This window comes from Nylanderia fulva, unplaced genomic scaffold, assembly GCF_048542155.1.
Source record: "Nylanderia fulva isolate GAGA-0341 unplaced genomic scaffold, ASM4854215v1 Scaffold1524, whole genome shotgun sequence".
Lineage (NCBI taxonomy): Eukaryota > Metazoa > Arthropoda > Insecta > Hymenoptera > Formicidae > Nylanderia > Nylanderia fulva.
Window position 1 is genome coordinate 100 of NW_028189758.1, and position 12,014 is coordinate 12,113.

The following is a 12,014-nucleotide window of genomic DNA, read 5'->3' on the forward strand; positions in this document are numbered from 1 at the left end:
TAAAAATTTTTTATTTTGCGCATTAAAAGAAAAGATTGATTGAGCGTGCGACCAGGTTTTACATCCATGTATTTATTGGGTCAAAAAAGTATTAAGAAAGTGTAATTTTTTATGGGGGCATACTCATTACTTTAAAAAAAAAAGATTGGGGCAGAGACAAAACAAAAATTTTAACAACAAAATTTTTACTTAATCAAATAATTTTACTTTTGAGCCCCAAAAAAATTATTCTTAGAATGGTAAACATTTTATTTTTAAAAAAATAAAATAAAAATTAAAAAAATCTTAGTCAATCCAATTATTTTTTTTTTTTCATGGTTTAAAACCGGTTGTCAAAAAAAGTAACACTGAAAAGTTTTACTTTAGAAGAAAGGATTATACTTCATTTCTGCATAATTAAAATTTTTTTTCTGTTGCCACTTTTATGCATACATAAATTCAACTTTTGAAAGGGAGATAAACAAAAAATATAAAAAAAAAAAAAAACAATATTTTAAAAACATATCAATATAATATACATAAAATTTGATCAAACATGTTTCCTTTCTAAAAGAAAATTTTTTAAAAAAGAACAGTGTGTTACTCCTAAGAATAAATACATTTTTTAATTTAATAAAATTAAATTCTATAAAAAAAAAACTTACATTAAAATTAAGCTTACAAAAAAATTTATAATTTTAAAAGAATAAAAATTTTAAATTAATTAATAATTTGTTTTAGTTTGTATATAAAATATTTTTTTTTACATAAAAAAATTTAAAAATTTCACACTAATGTTTTTACCACACAAATCTAATTTTTACATTCGTAACAATTGACAAAAATTTAATGTAATTGTTTTATAGAATTTGGCTCTCTAAAAAAAAATTATTCGTGCTTTAGTTAAATCTTTGTATCTTAAAAAAAACCCTTGAAAAAAGGACAAGTTTTATGTATAATTTTATTTTAAATAATGTGTAAATTTTAAAATATAGACCAAATTTCCTAAAACATCCTGATATATATATAATATATTTTTTGAATTAGATATATAATATATAATAGTGAGCGTGCACTAACGCTAATTTTGAAAAGCAAGAATTTTTTTTTAATCTTTCAAGAAATCTCTGGAGCAGTATGTGATTTGATATTTGTAGCCCACAAAAAAACAAAGCCTATTTTCAAATCGTTTAGTATTTTTTAAATCGTATAAAAATATATATATATATTTTATATAATAATATAATATTGGTTTAAACAAAAAATGAAGAATGGAAGTATTGTATATAAGGGTTTTCCCATTTTAATTTTGCATCCCCCATCGTAGAAAGTGGTTGGATGAAAAAAAAATTTCAGACAAAAGTTGTTAGATTTTTAGGGGGACATTCGATGGTGACACTGACCTTATCGTGGTGATCGTGATCAAGGGATTTAAGGTTAATTAATTTTCAAATGAAATGACCCAATTTTTTTATATCGGAAATCGATAGGCGGGAAATTTTTTCGTTAAAAAAAAAAAAGTAAGGAAATAGGTTGACGTCGATTTACTCTTAAAGGCATATGGGAAAGGGCATTTTGCCTTTTAAATCACCTTTATCAAGGTCATCCACGAAAAGTCGGGTCACTTTGAAAAGTTCCCCTTTTAAAAAAAACCAACAACTTTATGAAAAAAAAATTTATCCAAATATTTTGCTTGATGTTATTTTGGGGAAAGCACCCTTTAAAAAGTATACCCTGTGCGGGGTGTGTGTGGGGTGTGTGTGGGGCGTCGTGCTCGCGCGCGGGTGTGTATAAATCTAAAAAAAAAACTTCAGTATTATATTTAATATTTATCATAAAATATTTTTTAATTTTTACCCTTAATACTTTTGATACAAAGTTGAGCAATCAATTGATATAAAGAAAAAAATTATCTTTACAAAAAAATATAAAATTGTAAGCAAATAGGTTTTGTCCGGAAAGTAATGCGTCGCATTTTTTTTGTGACGCGACTATACATCGCGAGCGATGGGACCGGTTGGGGAGGAAGGGGGGTACCCTTAGCTTTCCAACGGTAGGTCGCTCAATTGTTTCCATGCGCTTGGAGGGTTAGGACGGCTTATTCTGTGAACCTCTGCTTAGTGGTCGCGTCGAACTTGTGATGGAGAGAACGATAGAGCAACGCTATGCGATAAAGTTTTGCGTGAAGCTGGACAAGACGCCGCTGGAAACTTTTGAAATGCTCAAGAAAGTTTTCGGGGACGATTGCCTTTCCAAATCGCAGTCAAACAGATGGCACAAGATGTTTAGAGAAGGTCGGAAGGAGGTCGCCGACGAGGCCCGCGCAGGACGCCCGTCAACATCGCGAACGGACGACAATGTGACTCGTGTGCGCCAATTATTGAATTCAGACCGTCGAATGAATGTTCGCTTAATGTCGGAATTATTGAACTTGCCGAAAACGATTGTTCACGAGATTGTATCGGAAGACTTGGCCATGCGGAAGATTTGCGCAAAACTTGTGCCCAGAGTGTTGACCGATGCGCAAAAGCAACACCGAGTGGAAGTTTGTGAAGAACTCAAGCAACTCTGTGCAGATAATCCCAATTTCCGGCGGACTTTTTTTTATTTCCTCGGCTGAAAAGGGAGCTCAAAGGACAACAGCTCGAGTCGGTTGACAACGTACAAGCTACTTCGACGGCCTCCCTGAACAGCATCCCAGTCAAGGAGTTCCAGAAATCTTATGACGCATGGAAATCGCGTTGGCAAAAATGTATTGACGCAGAAGGGTCATACTTCGAACAATTTTAAGTTGTTTTACCTATGCGATCAATAAATTCTTTTTTAAAAAAATGCGACGCATTACTTTCCGGACAAACCCTGTACATATTTTTTCTTAAAAACAACTGTTTTTTTACATTAATTAATTTTTGTCATTTTGTACATAAAAGGTATTAAAATAAAATCATAGAAAAATTAATATTTTTGAGGTTATTTGTATTTTTTATATCAAAATTATACATCAAATTAAAACATCTTTCAATTTTTATCTATTTTATAACTTTTTATGCAGAATTATGAGATTCATTTATATAAAATAATTAGATAGTTCTCCATTTTAAAAAATTGAGTTCAATTTAAAATTTTAAATAATTAAGGTCAATATAAAATAAATAAAAATTTAATATTTAAGGGGATGCCGGATGATGTTTTTACCGACCGAATGCGAGAATATTTAGTTTTTTTATATAACTTTTTATTGATATACTGATCAATAAATCCTTTTTCACGATTAAAGTACTTATAAAAACGGACCGCGCTAGCTATGTTTGCATATACAGGGTGTCCCATAATTCGCAAACCACCGCGAATGGGCAGATAGAGCGGCGCGTATTAAACTGAATAAAAAATCCTGTATCATTTTGCGATATTCGCAATAATTATTGAGTTATTAACTGAAATATCTAAACGAATGAACGGGTAGAAAGCGGTAGGCCGGACTCGGTGTGCATGTACCGCTTAGTATCAAAAGTATCATCTTACTTTCGGCGCCACTACATTGGTCGCCGCTCACTGCATGACGCCGCCTCGATCAAATAATGCTTTCTACCTGCTTATTCGTTTAGATATTTTAATAAATAACTCAATAATTATTGCGAATATCGTACACAAAATGATACAGGATTTTTCTATTCAGTTTAACACGCTCTATCTGCCCATTCGCGGTGGTTTGCGAATTATGGGACACCCTGTATAAATCATATAAAAATCAAAAATTACAGTTTTGTTATCGGCTTCTTTGTGTCAGTTCGTAATAATACTTATTTAATAAAAAAGTTCTGCAGTTTGTCTGTGCATGAAATATAGTATACGCGATAAGGATAATATGAAAAATTATTAGTAAACGATTAAAAAAGGTGAGATTGCAAGTCTAATAAAACAATTATATATTAAAAACATTTTTACGCATATGCGTTGTATACGTGCATATGTTTAGATATGTGTGGTGCTAACCTATCGGAGTTCGGCTGTCGCTCCGGCATTCCCTTAAATCTTTAACATTTTGTTTTAATGTATAATAAAATTTAAATTAAAATATAAAATTTATTTTAATATTTTTTAAAAGTGTAATAAAGTTGTATTTGTTGTTCTTTAATAAAATTTATTTATATTTAATTTTATATCTAAAGCATTCAAGGTCAAACTGATAAAACTAATAAATAAACCTTTTTAAATAAATTTTTGTTTCATACCCTAAAAATAATACTCAGAAATATACCACAAATCATTTATATTTATTATTGAATAGAAATACAACAATGGATCGAAAGCGCCCCAGAAAAGACATTTCACATATATCGAAGAGGCACTTTAATCAACTAGTTGCAGAATCAAAATTGATAAGTGACAGTTTATTAAATACGGGTATATTATCAGATAATTAAACAATCCAGAATATTCGAGAAGCAGTTCCACAATTAATTTACATAATCGTTGTGAGACATTTACAACTAAAAATAACACTATTTATGGAGAAAATAATGTATTTATTAAATATGAAAAAATGATGAATATCTGGAATTAAATGAAGAATCTTCTCACGAATCACTACCTTATATTGCATCTGAAAATGCAAATACAAAAGACGATTTGAAAAATAGGCTTGCTTTGTGGGCTACAAAATATCAAATTTTACATACTGCTCTCAGAGATTTACTTGAAAGATTAGAAAAACATTCTTGCTTTTCAAAATTAGCGTTTGATGCACGCTCACTTCTAAAAACAGCAAGAAGGCAGGAGATGCATACAGAAACACCAGGTACATATCAATTTTGTTTTCATACAGATATGAATTAACTTTTTTCAATGTTTTATATTTTATAGGAATGGACAATTTTCAAGAAATTGTAATTAGAGAATTATCGAATTTGGAATTAAAAATCGACAATATCAGCCAAAAAAATGGAAGTAATAAATACATATCAAAAAACTCATATTGGATAAACTTTCATTCAGCTCAACTTTGGATGTGGAACAAAGTGAAATTGATTTTTTTGAAGATTTGCCGCTCAAAGATGAATACAGTCTTCAACTCATGGAAGAAAAATTAAAAAATGATTTATCTTATCGAAATCAAATGGTGAGTTGAAGATTATATTTCAATATATATATATAAAAATATATATAATAAATCTTATATTTCTTTAAAAAAACAGGACAATAGCTTAGGAATATATATATATATATATATATATATAAATTATGTTTACATGAAATTAGTTTTTTATAGTAATTTTAAAAAAGCATTAACATATATGGATAAAGTTCCGAATAGGTGAACCCTCCGATTTTTTTGAAACTACACTATTTTTGTATTTTTGAACGCTGATTACGAATATGATAATGAAAATTTGCGACTAGGTCATTTTCAAGGTCAAAACTCAAAAAAACTGACAAAAATATAACTTTTTAGACATTATTTTGATAAATATTAATGTAAGAAAAAAATGTTTCAAATAAAAGTTGTAGTTCTTGTAAAAATACATCATTTATGTCCTATAAATTTTTTGCGTAAAACTGATAGTTTTCGAAAAAAATTAGATAAGAAAAACCCTCTCAAACATTAATATATTCTTCGTTCTCAGCCGAACCCGGAGTCAACGACGAAGACGTGACGAAGAACTGACTCCATTTTTTTGTTTTTATATTTTTATATTTTTTTATAATTTTTTTATAATTTTAATATTTTTTATAATTTTTTTATATTTTTGTATTTTTTTTACATTTTTAATTGTTTTTTTAACGCTTTTTTTTTTCAAAACTATTTAAAAACGCTAAATATATTACTCCTTTCCCGGATAACATCTTTTAATATCGATAATCAATTGCTTGAAAGGATCTTGACCCAATCGTCGAAGTCGACGACGCCACATAAATTCACACAAATGATCAGCGATAGAACTCTTTTGAACACCACCGTGAGATAATTCACGACGCATCCAGCGCCAGGACGACTCAATATTCTGAGTGTGAGCATCAGTTTCCGGATCTACAAAAAATTCAGAATGATTCACCGTCTTGTGAAACATATCCATGATGTTCCAAATCTATATATCCCTTCCAACAATCCGTATGGATCTCAGTCCCAGGCATCACATGTTTTTTTATTAAAGCTACAAGAGTATCTTTGTCTCTCTTGTTGTCCGGGCAAATTTCGAGCCGATAATTAGTAGCATGTCCACGGTGAATCATTCCGAGAATCCATGATCCCTCAACAACACGTCCTCGTTCGTACTTCCGACGACCAATCTTACACTCGTCAATTTCTATGATTCCACCTCCCAAAAGACCCTCTTCCTGAAACTCCTCATCAAGTGCAGCCATGCAGACTTCTCGACAAAAAGAAAATCTATCGGCTACAGTTTCACGAGATATATACCGCCCATCAATAATACTGCTTTCTCGAATCGTTTGATTAAACGACATATTGACAGAAAAACAGTACGTTATGAGAATACATGCCGCAGGAGAAATATGACACCTCTCGAACCATGTATCCTCCGCAACAGTCGCAGTATGTCGATACTTTCCTTTTTTCATACAAAGGAATCTTCCGCATTCAAGATCAGATTCTAGCAAATTCATGTATTTTTATGATGACTGCAGAACCTTTGTGTTGGAATCAAACCAACTTCTCTCAACCACTGAAGAGTTGATGAACGATTTTGAAAAATAGACGCCAATAAAAACAAATTGTATGTTTTATCCATTTTTTTCGTAACAAAAAAAATTAAAAGAAACAACCTTATTAATTAGGCTCCAAAACTTTTATTCGAAATTTACGCTTTGCATAAAAGTCGCAAAACTATATAAAACTATCTATAATTATAAACCTAGTTTTGCATCCGAAGCACAGAACAATAAGAGGTAGACCTTACTTTGCAAGAGAAGTCGCAAACCCATGTAAAGCAGTGTAATAATAAATTTTGCATCAAACGATGGATGGTAAGCATTGCTTTGCATGAAAAGTCGCAAGATATGTGCGCGCAAAGAGTTTATATTTATTAAATCTTCACCTTACTAAAAATATGATGAGTCAACAATATACTAAAAGTATTAGGTACAGAAAATATTAGCAAGACCCCTACGCAACGAAAAATGTATCATGAATCAAAACTAGATAAATAGGTTTCCGTGGAATCTCGCTTCCCATGGAAAAGTGTTTGCGTGGACAGTTGCAAACCCACGTAGAACCTCGCTTCGCATGGAAAAGTGTATGCGTGGAATCAGTGGGTTCCACCCTCCTGCGGGGGCTCCACTACCGTAAAACTAGACAAATAGGTTTGCGTGGAACCTCGCTCTGCGTGGAAAGTTGCAAACCCATGTGGAATCTCGCTTCGCGTGGAAAAGTATATGCGTGGAATCAGTGGGTTCCGCCCCCCTGCGGGGGGCTCCACTACCGTAAAACTAGACAAATAGGTTTGCGTGGAACCTCGCTCTGCGTGGAAAGTTGCAAACCCATGTGGAATCTCGCTTCGCGTGGAAAAGTATATGCGTGGAATCAGTGGGTTCCACCCTCCTGCGGGGGGCTCCACTACCGTAAAACTAGACAAATAGGTTTGCGTGGAACCTCGCTCTGCGTGGAAAGTTGCAAACCCATGTGGAATCTCGCTTCGCGTGGAAAAGTATATGCGTGGAATCAGTGGGTTCCGCCCCCTGCGGGGGGCTCCACTACCGTAAAACTAGACAAATAGGTTTGCGTGGAACCTCGCTCTGCGTGGAAAGTTGCAAACCCATGTGGAATCTCGCTTCGCGTGGAAAAGTATATGCGTGGAATCAGTGGGTTTCGCCCCCCTGCGGGGGCTCCACTACCGTAAAACTAGACAAATAGGTTTGCGTGGAACCTCGCTCTGCGTGGAAAGTTGCAAACCCATGTGGAATCTCGCTTCGCGTGGAAAAGTATATGCGTGGAATCAGCGGGTTCCGCCCCCCTGCGGGGGCTCCACTACCGTAAAACTAGACAATAGGTTTGCGTGGAACCGCGCTCTGCGTGGAAAGTTGCAAACCCAAGTGGAATCTCGCTTCGCGTGGAAAAGTGTATGCGTGGAAACAGTGCGTTCCGCCCCCCCTGCGAGGGGCTCCACTATCGAAAAACTAGACAAATAGGTTTGCGTGGAACCTCACTTTACGTGGAAAGTTGTAAACCTATGTGGAATCGTATATGTATTGCAAAGTACATGCTTAGATGGGAGAACAGATATAAGATTTAGATTTCATCGTTTTTGTTGAAAACTATCATTCGTACGGTAAAAATTAATAGGACGTAAAATGTTTTTCTCTGTAAGATCTAAAACTTTTGTCTAAAATATTTATCATGATTTGTCGTATTTACGAAATAACTGTTAAAAACTATAATTTTTATGGGTTTTTCTTGATTTTCACTATGAAAATAAAAGGTGCGCCAATTTTCACTATAATGTTCGTAATCAGTGCATCAAAATACGTAAGAATGCTGAGTTTCAAAAAATCAGAGAAGAGCACTTTTCGGAACTTTACCCGCCGTTTTTAGTCTTTAACATCGATTTTCTCAAAAACTTTCAGTTTTACGCAAAAAATGTATACGGCATAAATGATGTATTTTTACAAGAACTACAACTTTTATTTGAAACATTTTTTTCTTACATTAATATTTATCAAAATAATGTCTAAAAAATTATATTTTTGTCAGTTTTTTTGAGTTTTGACCTTGAAAATGACCTAGTCGCAAATTTTCATTATCATATTCGTAATCAGCGTTCAAAAATACAAAAAATAGTGTAGTTTCAAAAAAATCGGAGGGTTCACCTATTCGGAACTCCACCCACATATATTTATTGGAATATTTTTATTAAGAGTTGCAGATCCTAAGATTGTATCCTTCTCATTTTCAGATATTTTATGTAAAGAATATTATTTAAGAAGTAATATAAAATTTCGATTATTTAAGAAGTAATACTATATATTTCGAAAATAATTATTAATGTAAGTTTTATAAAATAATTTCAGATCAAACAATTGACACGTCTCACTTGCCACAAATTAAAAACTTCATGTTTACGAATAATAAAATCTATATTTGCAAATGAACTTGCAGAGAAATACAGTTGGTACGGGGCCAAGAAGAAAAACGTTTTTTCAAATCTGGATATATGCAAAATAATTATGAGTAAGTAAAATATTTAAAATTAGTCTTTTTTTATTAACGAATTTGATACTTGCTTACAAATTGAAAGCCATTTGTAAATTTTTGTGGCATTTATTAATTATTAAAATATGTCCCCAAAATATTAATATTTTTTAACTACCTTATCTGGGATATCTGATAAAGATTGTGCCAGCTCTCATGAACAGTTTGAACATAATAACTGAACAAAAAATTCTTTTTATTATTTTGCTATTTTTGCAATAATTATTGAAATATTAGTAAAAAGAATTTTTCTAGGCATGTCAGTGGCCAGTCAATTGTTTCACGACACAAAAAGTTTAATTGCGCGACGAAAGGAAGTGTCAATAAGGCCGTTCTTTGGCCCACGTCAGAATCGCTCCAAACTGTGGTACTTTCTTTCTGCCGATGTAACTCACAACCTCCTAGAATCGTTTGCTGTCCGAGCAATTAAAGGCTGAGAATGGGCAACTTGAAATTTCAAAAATCAATGGGGTTTTCTACATGGTTGTAGTGCCGGTCTCATTTCAACATATCATTGTTAAGCTTTCATCACTATATTTTCTCAAAAACTACTAGAGTATGTGTTGCTTTTGATGTGGCAACCCGTAATTGCGGATTCAATACCTGATTTCCCTTAATTGACTTTATTGAGTTATATATACCCTTAATTGAGTTAATTAAATTGGCTCATATCAGTTGAAACAAGTGCAATCTTATGCAGAGGAGCACACGGCTGGAAATGGGATGTATCAACTGTTGGTCTATAGGCAAGAGAGAAATATCTTATATCTTCAAATACAATCGCGCCACACATCATCAAAGGTGCATAACTTGTGGATTGAATATAGTCAAGGACTCAATGCCATCATATCCTGTTACTGCCAATAGTAAGGTCGGTACTAGAACTGTTGGTTGTTGTGCACATGTCGCATTCGCCGCTGTCTTTTGGTATTTGCGGTATTCAAGACACTCTGAAAGACTTCAAGAACGATCATCCCAATTCTACGCACAATATATCCAAGATGCTGAGAACATTTCAGACTGGTCTGACAATGAGTCAGGTGGAGATAGCGGCCAATCTAATGGCGAATAATCTTCTAATTGAAGATTTTCCGGTGCCTACTTCCAATTCCTCAATTATTGACTGTTCACTTTCTCATTGTGAATTTGGAGAATATTGTAAATCCCATTGATTTTTGAAATTTTAAGTTGCCCATTCTCAGTCTCTAATTGCTCGGACAGCAAATGGTTCTAGGAGATTGTGAGCTACATCGGCAGGAAGAAAATATCATAGTTTGGAGCGATTCTGACACGGGCCAAAAAAACGGCTTTATTGACACTCCTCCTTTGGCTCTTGCTATTTTTTAAAAATTATTTTATTTCAATAATTATTACAAAAATTGCAAAACAATAAAAGACTGCACAATCTATATCAGACACTCTGTATATATTAGAAATAAGCGTATATTATTTGTTGATTTAAATTAATACTTGATGATTTAAATAAATTAGATTTATTTGTTCTTATTTATTGAGAAATAATTAATTTGTAGAAATATGTTACTTTTCCAGGTGTGATACGAAAATCACATGAAAATGTAACAGATGAGCAAATTGCTGCACCTATTAAAATATGGCTAGCTCATGCTAAAGAGCGCATGGAGCGTTCTCGAAATCTGGAGCAAGAATTAAATCTTATGAATTCATGTTATGTTGGCCTCCAGAGCGAATAATCCAACATTATTTTTTAATTTTTATTTTAATTGTTTTTTAATTTTTTTATTATTTTTTAAGTTTTATTTTTTAAATTAGAGAAAATGCAGTTGACTTTTAAGATGCTGTTAACTTTTTGCTAGTCAACCTTTTAAAAAAGTAAGATAATGTATATATATGTAGATAATATATATATATATATATATATATAACAAGATGATAAAACATACATATATTTTCTTATCTATACTGCTTTTAAAATCGTAATATGTAGTTTCTTTTTTTGACGGTATTTTTCTATTAATGCGAAATTTTGTTTTTTTGCTAATTAAAGAAAGAAAAATAATTAATTAGTTTCTACTGATATAAGTACTATTGCCTATTGTCTGCACGCCTCTTAATTTTATAAAATATTAGAAAACGTATCTTATATATTGACTTATGATTGCAACCCGGATGAATGTTAATGATGCTTGAGTAAGAGATAGCGATAAAGAAATAATAATGAGCATATCTGATTGTGAGTAGAATGACTTCAATCAAATTCTAATTAATTTAATCGACGATCAAGTGATACCCGAATTTTACCAATGGATAGAATTTAATAATTTTTTGTCTTTGATATATATGCAAATAAGAGAGTCGATTTGAAACGATGAATAATATTATAGTTTTTATCTTTATTCTTTATTTCTACTGTGTTCACTTTGTGTTCAGTGGCGTGAAAACATTCATTCAATCTTTATTTACAAATATGATAATATGAATTATTGTGTAATAATGATGTAATTAGTATTAAAATTTAGAATAGTAGCAACAAAAATGTAAAACAATATTTTGAATTTATGGAAATACATATTAGTTGCTTTCCATTTACATCAAAACTCAGATAAATCTTACTTCTGTCTTTCTTCAACATCCATGTTGTTATAGTCTGAATGACTATAACTATATTATATTATATTATATTAATATAGTTTTAATAATAAATTAGTAAGTCAGCTATTATACAATCGCATCAACACGAGCGACGACCCGCCGTATCTATCACCAACACGGAGCCGCCGTTATCAGCCCACGAGCGATCGAGTTGCAGCAGCAGCAGCCGACCCGTATAGAGCGTAACGATGCGAGCCGT

General features: G+C 32.3%; 1 protein-coding gene across 1 annotated transcript; it reads left to right on the plus strand.

The window, feature by feature from the left end:
• Positions 1–4,936: 4,936 nt before the first annotated feature.
• LOC146724036 (uncharacterized) lies at positions 4,937–11,752 on the plus strand (the record flags this gene model as incomplete). The annotated part of the gene is made up of 3 exons (XM_085480621.1): positions 4,937–5,098; positions 9,004–9,163; positions 10,736–11,752. Coding segments are annotated over 3 exons (483 nt in total), but the record flags the coding sequence as incomplete, so codon positions are not given.
• Positions 11,753–12,014: the final 262 nt, after the last annotated feature.